At 34.6% G+C, this 18,722-nt stretch overlaps 1 protein-coding gene across 1 annotated transcript in view; it reads left to right on the forward strand.

Moving 5' to 3' along the window:
• Positions 1-18,722, forward strand: part of dock1 (dedicator of cytokinesis 1) — a 710,521-nt gene that overhangs the window by 534,008 nt on the left and 157,791 nt on the right. Inside the window, exons 33-34 of the mRNA XM_039774569.1 lie at positions 9,576-9,634; positions 14,163-14,311. Of these exons, the coding sequence (XP_039630503.1) occupies positions 9,576-9,634; positions 14,163-14,311 (208 nt within the window). The remainder of the gene's footprint in view (positions 1-9,575; positions 9,635-14,162; positions 14,312-18,722) is intronic.

The raw sequence follows: 18,722 nt of genomic DNA on the forward strand, positions 1-18,722 counted from the left end.
TATTGGTAACTGTTCTTAGCAACTCTTTCTCAGCAGCCCTTATTTTCATCTCTAATGATCCATTAGTGTTTTGAGTCAAGACATTTCTTGTTTACCAAAGAGTGAGGGTTTTTTTAATTAGTTTAATTATTAAATTTCAGTGGTGGCTTGTAGCATCTGGCAGATAGCAACAATAATGCTAAGAGATTTAGAAGTTTTGGGAGAGCCGCATCGATTTTTTCCAACAGTGCTTTGAGCTCTCTAGCATGTCCATCCTAGCGAGAATTTAATTAAACATTGGGAATTACTGTTTCATAACTGAAAGAACAGCAAACATTTTTGTTTGCCAGACTCAAAGACATACTTTTATCACTCATTGCTGTTATACTTTAATGCATTTTTCAGGAGTTTGGATTATTTCCATAAGAGATTTAATTAATATTGTTATGTTATAATTAGTTTGTGCTTTTTAAGGTGCATTTTAATGTCAGGACTCCAGTAAATGCATTTTCAGTATCTTTGTAGGAGACTGGATGTGATAGCTTTTATCAGGTATTTACAATGACATTCTTTTTATGATATTTTCATGTCTTTTTTACCCTTGAAAAAAGATTCATGATTAAACTCTGACAGATCTGTGGAATTTCCAGCTAACGTTAATATGACTCATTCAATTTGACTTTAAATTTAAACTCTTACTTTAATGTTTCTCTTTATTTGTAGCACAAGCAAAAACAGCAAGAAAACCTTAAAGGGTAATTCTGGCCACATGGTGTCTTGCTAAAACTGCATTTTCTCATTTTGTTCTTTACCTTTTCTTTTTTTTTTAACTTTATCATACCGCCTACATGAAATTATGAAGTCTGCATTAGACTGTTTTATGGTAGGAGTGTAAAAGGCTGCCTTTTACTTCAGAGAATGCTTCAAAGTTTAGACATTTGTGTATGGATATTGACAGCTAATATTTAGGATGAGTTTGTACTGGCATCTGGAGGTTTTGCAAAGGTAATATTTTGTTTTGTTTTGCTTGCTTGATTTCATTGCTCTTATTTTTCAGAGCTATATTAGAAAATGCTATTAAAAAAGATTTGTTGGACAGCCTAAAACAGCATTTAAATGAAAAGAATTTAATGATCAAAAAAAATCAGCTTTCCTTTGAAGGGAGTTATTTCCTATTACTTCACTGAAATATAGTTACATTTATTTTAATGGTACACTCATTACTGTAATTTTATATCATAGCTTTATATACAGGACAATGGCCTGAAAAGGTTTGAACCCCAGTTCATTTTGTTTTTATTCTTGTTTTTGTACACTTTCTAATTTAATTATTAACCACTTTTTAAAACAGTTATGAATTAAAAATACGCTTGCGGAAAAAATATGGCAGTTGAGTTGTCATGATTGTATTTTTACGTGCCAGACAGATAAACAAACTTAATTACATTTTAATGCAGCTTTCTTTGTGTAGTCTGCCCCACTGTTAATAGGACTACAATATGGCACCATGATCATTATACAGTTTAATTTGTTGACTACAGCAAATTACTTGAACTTCAGTTATTAGGTCTTGTGCTAGACTGACATCTTGTCGTTGCCAAATATTCTATAGAAATTTCATCTAAACTGAAAAAATGTCTTATTATAGTTTATTTGGATAGAGTTAAAACCACAGTACAGAGTAAGACAGAATTAATATTTAATACTTGCTGTGCACATGTAAAGCTTTTTATGTGATTGTGTAATAACTGTCAAGTTATTTGTCAGTAATCTTTTGTTTTAGTTCCCCTTCACTAATACATTCTTTCTTATATGAACATATTATAGGTGTGACTGTGTTTAAATCAATATTTAATTGAAAGGAATGGTTACATCCGTTTAATATAGACAAAATATACACATATATGTCCACCAGGCAAACCCATAACAGAAACATTTGGTCAGTGAATCACATCGTGTATGTATAGCAGACTAGCATTTGTCTGATATCATGAGACTGGAAAGGGCAGCCCTCTCCCATCCTTTCTGACCTTCCTTGGATGGCTACAAGTACATCAATCTCTCTTCTGGGTTTTCTACCTAGTAAAGCATTTCCAGTTACACCTGCTATTTCTCCCTATATTCTCAGTACGTTTTACACTTCAAAGTGGGTTATACTGTGACCCTCTGTAAATTTAAACAAAGAAACATAACTTTCCTGAGACTAGACTAAACACATTATATGTGTTGCTGAAAGGATTGTTGAAAACAAAAGTATTTCATGTAAATGAAATTCCAGTCACTTTTGATTATAAACTTATTTAGCCTACAGTATGTAAAAATCACTCAATCAATCAAACAAACAAACCACAAATTCAGGAACTGGAAAAGTATAAATGGCCTCCTACTAACAGGTTTCACTGAACATTTTATTTTTATATTGTATTAAGATCCTACAATATAGCTCCATAATGATCTTTATATCCAGTTTGCTGTCTAAAGTGAAATATAAACATATAAAAATTTAACACACTGTCAATTTTAGTTTGCCTTTGGGGTCAGTCAGTAAACGTTTTAAAAATCTGTTTTTTCTTTTTTAAACTCTAATAGTAAATGAGGTTTCAGTCAGTATTTTCAGCATTGGCTTTTAACAATGTTCAGTTCGTTCTTTGGAAAATATGTAAATGTATGCTTATTTGAGTACACACATTTATATTTTAGAAAAACATTTAATCTTTCAGAATACAAATTCAGGGCGGCTCAGCAGTAGTACTGCTTCCTCACAAGAAATAGTCCAGGGTTTGTGTCCCAACAATACTCCCTGTGTGGAGTTGCATGTTCTTCCCGTGTCCACATGGGTTTCCTCTAGGCGTTGTGTTTTCCACTCAGTGTCCAAATAAGTTAAAGTTATATTGGTTATGCTAAATGGCACTTTGACATGTGGTAGTCTTCCTACTTTATGCCCAGTGCTTTCTGTAAGTGGCTGTAGCTTCCCTCTGAATGGATGCATTTATTAGTACTAAATTTCAGTTGTTGTATATACTGATATGAGAGAGTTTTCATTTTGAAAGGTCTGATAAAATTAATTCATCAATTTAAAAATGAATAAAACATGCAATTGCATGATTCAAATTTTAACTAACATTTAAGATAATTAACTGCGAAACTTCGAAGGTATATAAAGGTGAAAGATTATTTAAAGATATACCTTTTCACAGTAATTACTCCAGTATCTGGAGATTCTCAGCATGAGATAAAACGTGAGCAGTATTCACAGATCTGCATGCACTACTTTCTGCTTATTCTTCTGCCAGTTGTTTGAAGTGCACAGTTCCCAAATCCTCCAAAGAAATCAATCTTTTCCATTGTAGACATCAGTCTATTTAAGGTTTGCCTTGAAAACCAGACCTCTGTGCTTCATTGTTTTTTCATAACCTGATCACATGGCAAGGATGCAGGTCAGGGAATGACATGCATTAATGTAAATGACTCTCTCAGCGAGCATGAATTGATCAGGAATACCAATATTGCTCTGATTTAAATAGCACAGAATGGAAATTAAACATTTAAAATATTTTCGTATTCAGCTACTGTTTTGAAATTTTTCTAAACCTGACAAAAACAAGTTTGAAATTTAGTTTTTTTTCCAGAGAGAGAAAATAATTTTAGAACAAAGGAGTTAATTGGAAAAAGCAATGAGATAGTAAACATATTATGTGAACTGGTTTATTGACTTTAGGTTCAGATGTAAACTAGAATTTGTGGTTACATGATTATTATTAAGGTTTCAGTATGCTTTGTAAAGTGTTCATAGATGCACAAAATAGTATTTACAAACATTCTTAATCTTGTGTATAAATGTTTGTTCTAGGTGATATTTAACTTTTTTATTAAAATCATCTGAAACATTAACTTTTTGTGCATAGCCACTGATGTGTAATGAAAGGCTCTTAAATTTTAATTTGTATGATTTTGAGTGTTAACAATAAAAAATACAAAAGATAGATGTATTTCCTTGAATGAGGAATTGACCTGTGTCAAAAAATGTCCCATTTCTGACCTGATAGTAATTGTTCCAAAGATTAATGGGATAACACAATATTACTTTTCCTTTTCAAAATTTAAGTGATAATAAATTGTGGATTACTTGTTTGTTTTTTGTTTTTTTTTGCTTTATTTGGTTTACGTATAGCTCTGAGGTTACTCTTTATCCTTATTCAGTAGTAGCAAAAAGTAAAAATTTTTATTTTGCATAGAAATCAAAGTATGCTTATAATCAAGAAAGCCTGACTTCACATTTACTGTCATCATTAGAATGATCAAATTTTTATTTAACTAAGTCAAAAAGAAATCTAAACTAGAAGAAAGATTTTGCCTAAGCCTAACTCATTTCAGGAACATTCTTAAGGGGAGAACTAAACAAAGCTCCTTGGACAGGAAATGCCCTGCGAATGAAAGTGACAAAAGCATGGTAAAAAAGAAAAAAACTAGTGAAGAAGAAAATTAAGTTAAGCAAAAGTGAAGTGAAAGAAAAAAACATTACAATGCACTAATCAGCTTCTCCGACATCTGTTTATTTCTTTAGATTCTCTTTTCTGCATTAGGTTTTATTTTGTTTGTATACAATATTTGTTCATTCTAAATACATTTTTCTTATGTTGAAAACATTCAACAAAAAATTGTGGTGGTTTTTTGGGGGCTGGCATGAATTAATCTCATTTCAATTAATTTCATTAGGGAAAATTGATTTGAGATATGAGCATTTTGACTTACGATCTTGGTCACAGAACGAATTAAACTCGGATCTCAAGGTATCACTGTGTGTGTATATACAGTGCATCCGGAAAGTATTCACAGCGCATCACTTTTTCCACATTTTGTTATGTTACAGCCTTATTCCAAAATGGATTAAATTCATTTTTTTCCTCAGAATTCTACACACAACACCCCATAATGACAACGTGAAAAAAGTTTACTTGAGATTTTTGCAAATTTATTAAAAATAAAAAAATTGAGAAAGCACATGAACATAAGTATTCACAGCCTTTGCCGTGAAGCTCAAAATTGAGCTCAGGTGCATCCTGTTTCCCCTGATCATCCTTGAGATGTTTCTGCAGCTTAATTGGAGTCCACCTGTGGTAAATTCAGTTGATTGGACATGATTTGGAAAGGCACACACCTGTCTATATAAGGTCCCACAGTTGACAGTTCATGTCAGAGCACAAACCAAGCATGAAGTCAAAGGAATTGTCTGTAGACCTCCGAGACAGGATTATCTCGAGGCACAAATCTGGGGAAGGTTACAGAAGAGTTTTTGCTGCTTTGAAGGTCCCAATGAGCACAGTGGCCTCCATTATCCATAAGTGGAAGAAGTTCGAAACCACCAGGACTCTTCCTAGAGCTGGCCAGCCAACTAAACTGAGCGATCAGGGGAGAAGGGCCTTAGTCAGGGAGGTGACCAAGAACCCGATGGTCACTCTGTCAGAGCTCCAGAGGTCCTCTTTGGAGAGAGGTAAACCTTCGAGAAGGACAACCATCTGTGCAGCAATCCACAAATCAGGCCTGTATGGTAGAGTGGCCAGATGGAAGCCACTGCTTAGTAAAAGGCACATGGCAGCCCGCCTGGAGTTTGCCAAAAGGCACCTGAAGGACTTTCAGACCATGAGAAACAAAATTCTCTGGTCTGATGAGACATAGATTGAACTCTTTTGTGTGAATGCCAGGCGTCACATTTGGAAGAAACCAGGCACCGCTCATCACCAGGCCAATACCATCCCTACAGTGAAGCATGGTGGTGGCAGCATCATGCTGTGGGAATGTTTTTCAGCGGCAGGAACTGGGAGACTAGTCAGGATAAAGGGAAAGATGACTGCAGCAAAGTACAGAGACATCCTGGATGAAAACCTGCTCCAGAGCGCTCTTGACCTCGGACTGGGGTGACGGTTCAACTTTCAGCAGGAGAATGATCCTAAGCACACAGCCAGGATATCAAAGGAGTGGCTTCAGGACAACTCTGTGAATGTCCTTGAGTGGCCCAGCCAGAGCCCAGACTTGAATCCGATTAAACATCTCTGGAGAGATCTTAAAATGGCTGTGCACCGATGCTTCCCATCCAACCTGATGGAGCTTGAGAGGTGCTGCAAAGAGAAATGGGCGAAACTGGCCAAGGATAGGTGTGCCAAGCTTGTGACATCATATTCAAAAAGTCTTGAGGCTGTAATTGCTGCCAAAGGTGCATCGACAAAGTACTAATCAAAGGCTGTGAATACTTATGGACATGTGATTTCTCAGTATTTTTAATAAATTTGGAAAAACCTCAAGTAAACTTTTTTCATGTTGTCATTATGGGGTGTTGTGTATAGAATTCTGAGGGGAAAAATGAATTTAATCCATTTCAGAATGAGGCTGTAACATAAGAAAATGTGGAAAAAGTGATGTGCTGTGAATACTTTCTGGATGCACTATATATATATATATATATATATATATATATATATATATATATATGGTAATCCCTCCTCGATCTTGGGGGTTGCGTTCCAGAACGCTCCACAATAGATGAAAATCTGTGAAGTAGAAACCATATGTTTGTATGGTTATTTTTATATATTTTAAGCCTTTATAAACTCTCCCACACTGTTAACATTATTAGAGCTCTCTAGACATGAAATAACACCCTTTAGTCAAAAGTTTAAACTATGCTCCATGACAAGACAGAGATGACAGTTCTTTCTCACAATTAAAAGAATGCAAACATATCTTCCTCATCAAAGAATGCGTGTCAGGAGCAAAGAATATCAGAGAGAGAGAGAGAGCACGTGAGAGAAAAGCAAACAATCAAAAAATCAATACGTGCTTTTAAGTATGCATTTTTTAGAGGCAAACAGCCCCTTTGCTCACACCCCCACCGTCAGGCGCAGAGAATGTCAGAGAGAGTGAGACAGACAGAGAAAAGCAAACAATCAAGCACTGCGTGGGACGCATATCGTATATCATTGAGGAGTTTTATTTAATATGTAGTACGTGCTCTGATTGGGTAGCTTCTAAGCCATTTGTCAACAGTGTCCATACAAACTGAGGAAGCATGCACCATAAATTAAAAGACCCATTGTCCGCAGAAATCCGTGAACCAGCGAAAAATCTGTGATATATATTTAGATATGCTTACATATAAAATCCACAATGGAGTGAAGCCGCAAAAGTCGAAGCGCGATATAGCGAGGGATCACTGTATTCAGAATTGTTTTACCTTATGTAGACCAATTGCAATGAATACATCTCTCTTCCACTGGCTGTAGACTACTGAAGAAACTAAATTGAACTGTCTTCATTTCTTGTACTGTTACAACCTGATGAATACTCAAGCTGTTCTCGCTATTTTATTTTACATTTGGCTTAAGTTCATTTAGAATTGTGGCTGCAAAACTTCATAACTTTCTCCATAATTCTGTCAATGGGAATGCTTGTATGCCCGAGTAACCTTTTGTTTCTTTACTTTTCTAAAGCATAACAAAAAACATTTAAGCAATATTGTGTTGAGATCAATAATTCATTATCTTTAGTTATTTTATTTTCTAGTTTACTCTCCTCTGATTGAACTACTGATTTTGACTTTGCTGTGCTTGATCCTACAATAAAAATCTGTGATATATATTTAGATATGCTTACATTTAAAATCCGCGATGGAGTGAAGCCGCGAAAATCAAAGCGCGATATTGCGAGTGATCACTTTATGTGTGTGTATATATATATATGTGTGTGTGTATATATATATATATATATATATATATATATATATAAATGCGCTCACAGAGTTGAAATAAAGCAGCAGCATGGGACTGGCTCCTTACATTGTTTGAAGTTGCAGCACCAGGTGAAGCTGGAACATCATCATATGGACTATCTTAAAGACAGACCTCAGTATGTGCGTCTCGGGAACTACAGGTCTGACATTGTGGTCAGCAACACAGGAGCGCCGCAGGGGACTGTACTTTCTCTGGTCCTGTTCAGCCTATATACATCGGACTTCCAATACAACTCGGAGTCCTGCCACGTGCAAAAGTTTGCAGATGACACTGCTATCGTGGGGTGCATCAGGAGGGAGCAGGAGGAGGAGGAGTATAGGAAACTAATCAAGGACTTTGTTAAATGGTGCAACTCAAACCACCTACAACTGAACACCAGCAAAACCCCGTGATCATCAGAGGTGACTGTGTGCAGAGGGCGCAGACCTATAAATACTTTGGAGTACAGCTGGATGATAAATTGGACTGTACTGCCAATACTGATGCTCTGTGCAAGAGAGGACAGAGCTGACTATACTTCCTTAGAAGGCTGGCGTCCTTCAACATCTGCAATAAGATGCTGCAGATGTTCTACAGACAGTTGTGGTGAGTGCCCTCTTCTACGTGGTGGGTTGCTGGGGAGGCAGTATAAAAAAGAGGGATGCCTCATGCCTGGACAAACTGGTGAGATAGGCAGGCTTTATTGTAGGCACATAGCTGAACAGTTTGACATCTGTGGCAGAGCAACGGGCCCTAAGCAGGCTCCTGTCAATTATGGAGAATCCACTGCATCCACTGAACAGTATCATCGCCAGACAGAGCAGCAGCTTCAGTGACAGACTGCTGTCACTGTCCTGCTCCACTAACAGACTGAGGAGATTGCTCCTCCCCCACACTATGCGACTCTTCAATTCCATTCCCGGGGTAAACGTTAATATTATACAAAATTATTGTCCTCCTGTTATACATTCATTGTTATCACTCATTAATATTGTTCTTTATCAGTATGCTGCTGCTAGAGTATGTGAATTTCCCCTTGGGATTAATAAAGTATCTATCTATCTGTGCAGATTCTTTGCACATTCTTCTTACATGAAGAAAATACAGACACCTTGTAAACAGTAATAAATCCTTTGTTATCATTAGTTTTTCACAGAGTCAAATGTGTTTTCTGACATGGAAAGGTTTCCTTTAAGGTGTATTTTGGAGTGTACCTTTAACACATGGCTAATTATGCATGCAAATTAGCAATGCAAGGCTTTGTTGCCAACTACAGGAATTGGTGTTCTATCATGATATATTGTGATATCATGCAAGCCTGAAGCAGATCGATAAATGATCTTGCAGCAGGCATGCATGCTGGTTCTGCACATGGTTTCTACATTTCTGTGATATCACAGTGACCTTGCAAAGAATCATGGGGTACTGGGAAAAATTGTTTAATCTACTGTAAGTTGACGACAACATGAATTTCCAGAAAATATTCAGCAATCAAGGTTACTGGCGAACACAGCATATTCTCTGCAAAAAATGCTTTGCTAAATTTTGATGACTGTTACAACTGTTTATCAGAAAAATTGCAAATGCTACATATGCAATGATCAACCCTAAAATAACAATTGAATGTTAGTTCTAAAATGTATATATTTGAATATCATTGTTTGTAAGGCTGAAAATATTGTGGTTTAAAATTTATTTTTAATTTTCATATACTAGATAAAAAACGATGCTTCTTAAAGTAGGTTACATTTGATAAACAAAACCTTTTTATCAGTATTGTTATTTGTTCTATATATGTTAATAAATTTGTAATTTGTTATGTGTTTCTTTCAGATATCAGGATATGAGGCGACAGATTGGATTTGAAATTAGAGATATGTGGTATAATCTTGGTAAGTACCTGAATATACTTTTTAGAATTTCAGAATTAATTAATGTTCAAAGTTAGAGAGAGATGTCTGCTTTATTTGTAAAAGAAGAATATATAATTAAAAATAGGCAAATGATAGTGAGAGGATAGCATAAATCATTCATTTTTATTAACAAACCTGAAAAACCAATTCAAACATTAAGAAATGAATGAAATCTGCTTATTACCTAAAGGGATTTTGTCCATTTTTTAGCAGTAATCTTTTACTCTGTTCTGTTAATTTTTATTTTATTTTATAAATCTATCAATTTTATTAAAAAATCAGAAGTAATATATCATAGTAGGAGCAGGTGTTCCTAATGTATCACAAAGTAAAATATGCAAAGATAGTCAACGGATGGGGTCGGTTTTGAGTCACTGTTGCTTTTTATATTGATTCTCTCTGTATGTTTATATATTATTTTTTTCTAAATAATCCTGTAATGATCATGTCAAAATAGCTTATTAAAGTTTTATCAAACCTTAATAAGGTAAATTGGCAAGTATTGTATATGCCTGTACAAATTGTGTTTAATTCAGTAACACACTCAGTCAAGATAACTACCCAACCATTTGTTTATAAGAGACCATTGCCAGCACTGGTGGCCACAAGAGCAGATCCACAATAAGTGGGAGAGCTGGCATAGTTGCAGCAGTAACTGGGCTTAAAGTCCCAGGTGCTTCCTGCGCAGAGTTTGTCTGTTCATCTGGTGTCTGATTAAGTTTCATCCGAGTGCTTCATTTTCCTCCCACAGTCCAGAGGCATGCAAGATAGGTGGATTGGAGTTGGTAAATGTAGCTCTGATGTGTGTTCACACTGTGATTTGCTGAAGCCCTGTTCCAAAGAGCATCGGGCACAAGACAGGAACAATAGATTATGCTCTTTGGAATAGTCTCCTGATTTCCTGCGACTGTGTTTGGAATAACAGGTTTGAAAAATGAATGAAAAGATGAATGAATGGAAGTGTGGCTAAACTGAAAAATGACACAAAACCAGCAACTTTCAGTTTCATTTCCAATCTTACATATTTCTTAACTTGTTCCTTTTATGCTGTTTTGCAGTGTCTTGGGACTTTAAGTTAATTTGAGACCATTATTACCTTAGTAGTCTTGTGGCATCTCATTCAGTCCTTTGCAAGTGAATTGTGGGTAGGCAAGAAAAAAGATACAGGGCTAAAATAAGTTGTGCCTTCAGCAACTGAATAAACCTAAGTAATGTGTAAGATACAGGTTATTGTTTCAGTAGTGCCATCCTAAATTAACATGAAAATGGGTGTTAGCAGAGGTTACCAACAATGAAAAAACTCTAAAACTCATTTAAATGACAATAGGAAAATGTAGAGTATGGCATTTATTTTCAGCTGTTGCTGATTAGAAAGCTACCCAGTTGCTGTTTGGTACTTGTAATATATTTCTAAGAGTTTCTTTGCATAAAAGAGTAATAAGACCAGGTATCTTAAATTTGAGGTTTCACTTTTGCACCATTCCTGATGGATGAACTAAGCTAACATTCATAAAAACTTTTTTTCTTTATAATTGTACCTTTTAATGTACTGCTGCCTACTTCTGCACCTTTATATTTTCTGAATATATGAATACTTTAAGAAATAGGTCATGAATATAGACCTATTTTGAATTTTAAAGAACATGGAAAAAATAATTCATTAAATCATAACCTTAATATTGTTTAAGAATAGAGGTTTGATTCTGAATCAGGGCTGGTGCACAGACAAATAGATTTCTCTGTACATAGAAAAAAAATGTTCAAGGCATCAGTGCATTTTACTGCATTTAAACAAGTAGCTGTTAAATGCAGAGAAGTAAATTAGCAATACAATTTAAAATTCAGTCTTATGAGGGTGACCCGAACACGTGTTATTCTTTATGCAGATATGTTGTATACATTTTCAATCACGTTTTCTTGGCTTTTTCAAACATACTAATTGCAGACTGGGTTATGCATTGCTGATATGCCAAAGACTCAGGTGGCATACCCTCAATCTTCCTGCTGCATCAAACTGAAGTACACTCACTTTGTCTGATTTCTTATTTTCCAAAATGAGGCTTCATCATTAAGTTGCCTACAAATGGTAACTTGGCAATTATAGATGTTGTCTCTTTCAGATATTTGGAGTGAGTTTGTTTGCTGCCTGGTAATTTTCTCTACCTTTTCCTAGTTAATGTAGGTTTTTATTATACAGCTTCATTAGTGCTCTTGATTTCTCCTGTGCAGTAAGTAAATTCCTAATGTACCATTTGGATAATAGCTTTATATTTATAATGATACACATGCTGCCTAATAATTGGTGCTTTATTTAGTGACATTATCTTTCCATTTATTCAATCTCAATTTCTAGTTCTCCATTTTGTTGATTTCATAGCAGTCAAGGTTATTAGTTGATGATCCCTAATGAAGTTATTGAGTTTTTCTTTTATTGTTATTCATTGTACAACTTTTCTTTCATCTGTTCACCTTAACTATACAGGAATTCTCATTGTACAGTTATTGCATTCAGGCAGATACACTGTGTTGGGGATGTCAGATTTTCTTACATTAGCTGTCATTGTACATGCTGAGGAGCAGTAGGAAAGAAGATTCATACCAGCCAGTGGACAGACATGTTGTAACCTCATAGTATTTTAGATGTTGGCAACAGAAGATGCATGTTTTTGCTTTTAAATTTGCATTTCTTTGCAGATTTTTTTTTCAACAGAAAGTAGTGAACTTCTTTTTGTTATTCGGGGCTCATATGCTATGCAGTTAGTTTCACTGAGCTCCAGTGTATATCTTACTTGCAAAATGAGTAAAAGCGCCAAAGAGGCTAAACAGTAAATCAGATTTAACAATATTGAGCTTGGCTATCCTATTTTTTATTGAATCTATTTACTTCTTTACTGTAAATCTCTCACATTAACCTAATGTTAATTTAAACTCCAACAATTGTGCATTACAGTTCTTATTTATTGTTTTCAATGATTAATTATGATCACTTTGGGCTGAGGATGAATTTTATCCATCTTAATCTTCGTTCAAGACTACATTATACTCAATAGCTATTTTTGAAGTATATTAATGAAAGTCCTGTTTAATTGTAAAGTTTCATGCTGCAAGATTATTAACAATGAATGCATAAATCTACATGATATTCATGTGTACACATTCAGAATTTTTATAAGACAATCCTCTGAAATAATTTTCCATTGTAGACTACTGACACTTCAAAAGTATTACGCTGTTCTGAGCAGACTTCTGTTTGCATGTCTGCTCGCATCATCCAAATTTTTGCATATTGTATGTGGTGGCAGACCAAATACTTAGCAATGAGTAATACTTCAAAATTCTTTTTTTTTTTTTTTTATTTTAAATTTACAGCTAGACTAGATGTAATAATCTTTTTTAAATTTTTGAATACTTACCATGAGATTTACATTTTTTGGCTCTGTGTGAGCCTGTTATAATCATGGCTGGTTTCAGAGTCAATAGTAGAGCAAGTTCTTGCACATTATAAAATTGTAATGTTTGATCCTCAATTTCTGTGTGCTTCCACTCCGTTTCCCTGCACCTTCTTGCTCTTGTCCTTAATGATTTTCCGTGAAACGGCTTTTCATAACATCAGACTGTATGTATTAATTATTCCTATTCCTATTAAACATGGCTGAGTAAGCTTCAAGCAATTTATGGATGTAATTAATTGTTTTATTTTGCTTTTCCCACAACTACCTTGTTTTTTTCCTTAATATTTTTATTGCTAAAATAATTATCCTCTTTCAAACAGCAAATAAATTATAAGACTATGTCTAATCATAGAATGCTGAAAATCAAAAAGCATAATTTCTATAATTCATAGGTATTTATCAAACCCATTTAGTGACTGAAAGTAATAACAGAATTTAATAATTGATGGGCTCATTTGTAAACCATTTGGGTTCTCTGTAGCATACTGAGATATTAGAATTCTCTGTGTATACACTACAAAGTATAGCTTATAAACTAATAATTAATTAGCAAGCATCAAATGTTAACTGTGAATTTATTAATGTAGCATGCATTTATAATGCATTCACTATGCTTTTAGTACATTATTTGCAATATGCTACACAGTCATAAAGAGAAGTGAATTGTAACCCTTCCTTAAGAAGTATTTCTTGTTTAACTTTCTGTAAATTTATTTTCTCAAGGTATTACAACCTTTACTTGTATCATTGTTCCTAATTAAGTTTTTAATTACTTTCTGAGTTGTGTTTTTATTCTCTTATGGATAAATATGTGTGTGTGTATGTATATACAATGACAACATATATATGACACATATTCAGTATATGACAATGTATATGGCTGCTATTACATAATTACATCCCGAAGAAGAGGCCTGAGTTGCCTCAAAAGCTTGCATATTGTAATTTTTTTAGTTAGCCAATAAAAGGTGTCATTTTGCTTGACTTCTCACTATGGCTATGGCTATTATTGAATATTTATGAATCCATTACTTTTTCCCTACTTGCTTTTTAAGGTCCGCACAAGATAAAGTTCATTCCTGAAATGGTGGGCCCAATTTTAGAAATGACTCTTGTTCCTGAAATTGAACTCAGAAAGGCCACAATTCCAATATTTTTTGACATGATGCAGTGTGAATTTCACTACACAAGAAGCTTTCAGCGGGTAAGGCTCATTTCATGCAAACTTTATAGCTGTGATTTCAGTTGGTAAGCTGAATTTTAATTTTATTTGAATTAAATCTAATTTCATTAAAATGTAGTAATTATATCTTTGTATATTTCGTGTGTATGATTATTTGATTTTCAGAAAAGTTAAAGTGTAGTAATGGGCCTTCACTTGAGGCTTGTTTAGTATTTAAGAGCTAAGAACCACTGAATCACATCCTTTATTTTTCCCCCTCTTTGGTTGCAAACTGATGTTACCCATAAATAGTCTATGTGTGTGTGGAAGGAAAGTTATGTCTGTTTAAACTAAGAATTTGTAACTTTGTTCTACTATTTTTTTCTTTTGCTAGAATGTTTAGAGATTAGCTGTATGAAATAATAAAATCATTCTAAGATGTAAGGTTGAAATTGAGTTGTATATAAATAATAAAGCATTGACTTTATAATTAATTCATCATATATTTCTGAAATAAACCTAATATAAAATAGCACAAGGAGAGCACCATATTGTCTAATGTTCTTTAATAATACAGCAGCTTGTAAGCTGACCACTCCACTCAGATCCCAACCCTAGTCAAATTACCCCAATGTTCCTTCAAAGGTAATATTTTTCTTTTAGACAGTAAAAGGTCATTGTATCAAAGACTAAACTGTTCCAAATACAATATGCACATGCCATTCCTGTCCCTCCATAATTCCAGATGGACTTCAAGGTTCTACCTGCAATCTTTTTGCTGATTTGTACTAAATGTCAAAGCTAAGTAGCAAAAAAATGTCTGACTGTAAAGAGAGTGGGAACTTCAAGTGAAATTACTATTTTCTCCACTTATTATGTTTAAAAAATCCTTTCATTAGTTTTGTTCATGTAATGCACTCAAATATATTAAGAGAATAGAGGCAGATGAATGGGGATGTGTTGCATGTGGTTTGACACACATGTAAAAATGTCACTGTACATGTTTTATTAAACTACTAAATGTCATTTTAAAGTGTTGCCAATAACCTTAGCAAATACAATTAATAATTTCATCTTCTGTTTAATACATTACAATTATCACAGTTATAGATCAGTCAATGTTCAGTAGGAATCATTGCAAGTTCATTGAACCTACCATGGCTCATTGGGTGAAATGTTTCTTCAACATCCTAAACTTGCTCTGATTCTGCTGTTTAAAAGTGTTCTTAAGTGCCTTTACATGACACACATTTTACATTTTCTGAAAGTCATCTACAAAATTGTCATCCATCATCACTTTCAATTATGATGTATTTATTATCTTCACTGCCTGATACATAAATAAATAGTCTTGATCCCTCTTTGTGTTTCATTTAATAACTCTAGTCAATTTTAATTCAACAATATTCTTAAAACAAAGCATTCAAACAATGTTTAGGGCCAGGGATGTGAAATTAAACAATCTAGCTCTCCCAACCTGATTATCCTTTGCCACATTTTTGAGTATAGAACATGAATGCCCTCATTATATATATATAAAAAATTAAACTGCATAAATGTTTAGTGTTAATTATTATTTACAGTATCACAGAGGGCTCTATATTTGAAGTTTCACTTTAAATAGAATGGAGCTGGGAACCCTTTTATAGAAAATACAATTCATTATATTTTAAAATTCAAACAATCTGAATAAAGGTAGTTAAGTAAAAGCAATAAGAGACAACAATCTCCTAATATACTGTATTCATTCCAGGCATATTTATTCAGACTCTAATTACTCTGTATAGAAGTTTGGCGGCTTGCCTTCTTTGCTACAGATTTATAGCCTTCCTCATACTTCAACCTTCACTTGTCCTAAGGCCACTCATTGAACTAGCATTATTAACTTTGGATTTAAAAGCCATATGTTGGAACGACTAGTGCTACCCCAGTGGTGGGATTAATTTACATTTAATATCTTTAGTTTCAGAAGTAAAGAAATCTGATTATAGCCTGTGAAAGCTAGAACAATCTTTCATTTCTGTTCTTTTGATTTATAACATTTCTCAGGATATATCATATTATAACAGATTTACTGGACTTGGAAATACATTTATATATGCATAGTCAGGTTTTGTTTGGTTGTTTGTTTTAATTTGTCGTTTACATGTTTGTTCTTTAAACCTTAATGTTGTAGACTAGCTACTAAAGATCACAAAGTAAATCCAAAGGCGTAAACCTATTTTACCATTTTAGCCAAAAGTTCTTATCTTTTTTTTTACTGATGGTTGCAGCTGTAGTTCTTGACAAACTAAGTGGGCTGCACAATAAGAAATGAACACTTTTCTTTGAAAGAAAAACAAAAAACACTAAATGTTAGGCTTACACATAACGGAATATATTAACATAACAAACATTAACCTCAAAAGTGTTGAATATGGTATGCAGACTTTAGTTTAGCTCCCTGTTAAGGGAGTATTTACACTGAAGTACTTTTTCAGTTTTTCATCAGTTTATATTGGCTGCCTATTGTCACTTTTTAGAGAAATGGCTAACAGATCAAGAATATCTAGGACAACCTTCATTCCATCATGTCCACTTATATACTTAAAACATAGCTTGTTTTTGCCAACATAAAAATGAATTTGCACTAGTGTCCAGTTTTCGTTATCATTTTACTGAACTCCTATTGCAGTTAGGTTTTTTTGTTATCCGTTAGCAGTGACATTTTCTTAATTCCCATAATGCAGAAGAGGGGCACTACAATCTGTGAACCCAATAAGCTGCATGTCCGCAGGGGTTATTGTGTCGTTTCACAGGGACAAACTTTGTCTACTGTTTTCATTGCTTAGTGGTGCCTGATGCTTCATGGGGGTTCCTAATCTTCCAAATCCCCCAATTGATGCTTTGTGAGATAACCCAACCCCCACATTGTCAGTCATGTGTCTAAGTTTCATAGGATCACATTTACAAGATGATTGAGATTTATTAAGGTAAATTGTGTAGATATGTGCAGAAACCAGGTGTTATCAATTGTGTTTCTTTGGCGTATGCATTTTCATGTTTTTGTATGCCTATTTTCATTCTTGAATCCATGCAGGCTCTGTGGTTTTACTGAAGACACTTGGTAAGAAAATATATTTTCATGAAAAATGTTTTATAATGGAAAACAATGACATCCATCCATTTTCCAACCCACTGAATCCAAACACAGGGTTGCGGGGGTCTGCTGGAGCCAATCCCAGCCAGCACAGGGCAGGGACCAATCCCGGGCAGGGTGCCAACCCACTGCAGGACACACACAAACACACCCTCACACCAAGCACACACTAGGGCCAATTTAGAATCGCCAATCCACCTAAGGTGCATGTCTTTGGACTGTGGGAGGAAACCGGAGTGCCCAGCGGAAACCCACGCAGACACGGGGAGAACATGCAAACTCCACGCAGGGAGGACCCGACGATTAATACCACAGAATAAAAATATATATTGGAATATCTAAATCCTGAAATGTGTTGACACTAGGGATGTGCAATGTGATAAATCTTGATATTCAAATATTCATAAAAATGAACATGTAGATATAAAGTTAACAACAAAAAACATTTTTACCACTAGTTGGAGTACGTAATCCGAAACATGGAAAGGTATACTTTACATGATATTAACAAAACATGTTTATTCAATAAATTAAGTAAATAATTTAAAGAGAATGTAAGTAAATTGCCCATAGCTGCTCATGCATGTGCTCAAACATGTTATATACTGTACAAAGTTCCAGTGGGTCCAACAACACTGTTTAAGTTTGTGCTGAGGCAGATTCTGTTATTGTTGTTTGCCTTTCACAACATTAGTAGCAACACTGCTGTGATGAAAGTGGCTTACTAAACTGCTGCACATACCCATCAGACGATTTAGGTTAGCAGCCCATAATCCATCATTATTTTAAAGTTGAAGCGTATGAACGAAACATGGCACAGACTACTACTTCAACAATTTGTTTGCTGAAATCAAATTCTAGAATCATCATATACATACAGTACTTAATGACTTTGTTGCGCATGCCCCATGCATCAATAGCTACTGGGAGATGATCAGCAATGTTTTGCCCAGTGTGTCGTTCTTCTAGTTTGTGTAGTGGTACGAGGACACATTTCAGTTCGCAATAATTTTATCATGAAGGAGTCTGTTGTTGATGCAGTCTTAATGCCTTTTCTAATTCTAATTACTTTGTTGTTTGGAGCTTATTTTTTGTGGCTGTTGCTAGTGCGTCAAAGTGCCATTGTACCCTGGGGTACAATGTTACAAGTTATGTCTTTTTGGAATTTTACATTATGCTCTGGTTCAACATACAGTAGGTTAGTAGCTCTCTATGATCTTTAATAGTTTTTCACTTGGACTTGTGACGATGCGGGTTCTGCTCCATGCTCCCATTCAGCTTCTGGGAGCCCTAACCATCAGTAATGTCACCGAT

The sequence above is a fragment of the Polypterus senegalus genome, chromosome 1 (assembly GCF_016835505.1).
Source record: "Polypterus senegalus isolate Bchr_013 chromosome 1, ASM1683550v1, whole genome shotgun sequence".
Classification (NCBI taxonomy): domain Eukaryota; kingdom Metazoa; phylum Chordata; class Cladistia; order Polypteriformes; family Polypteridae; genus Polypterus; species Polypterus senegalus.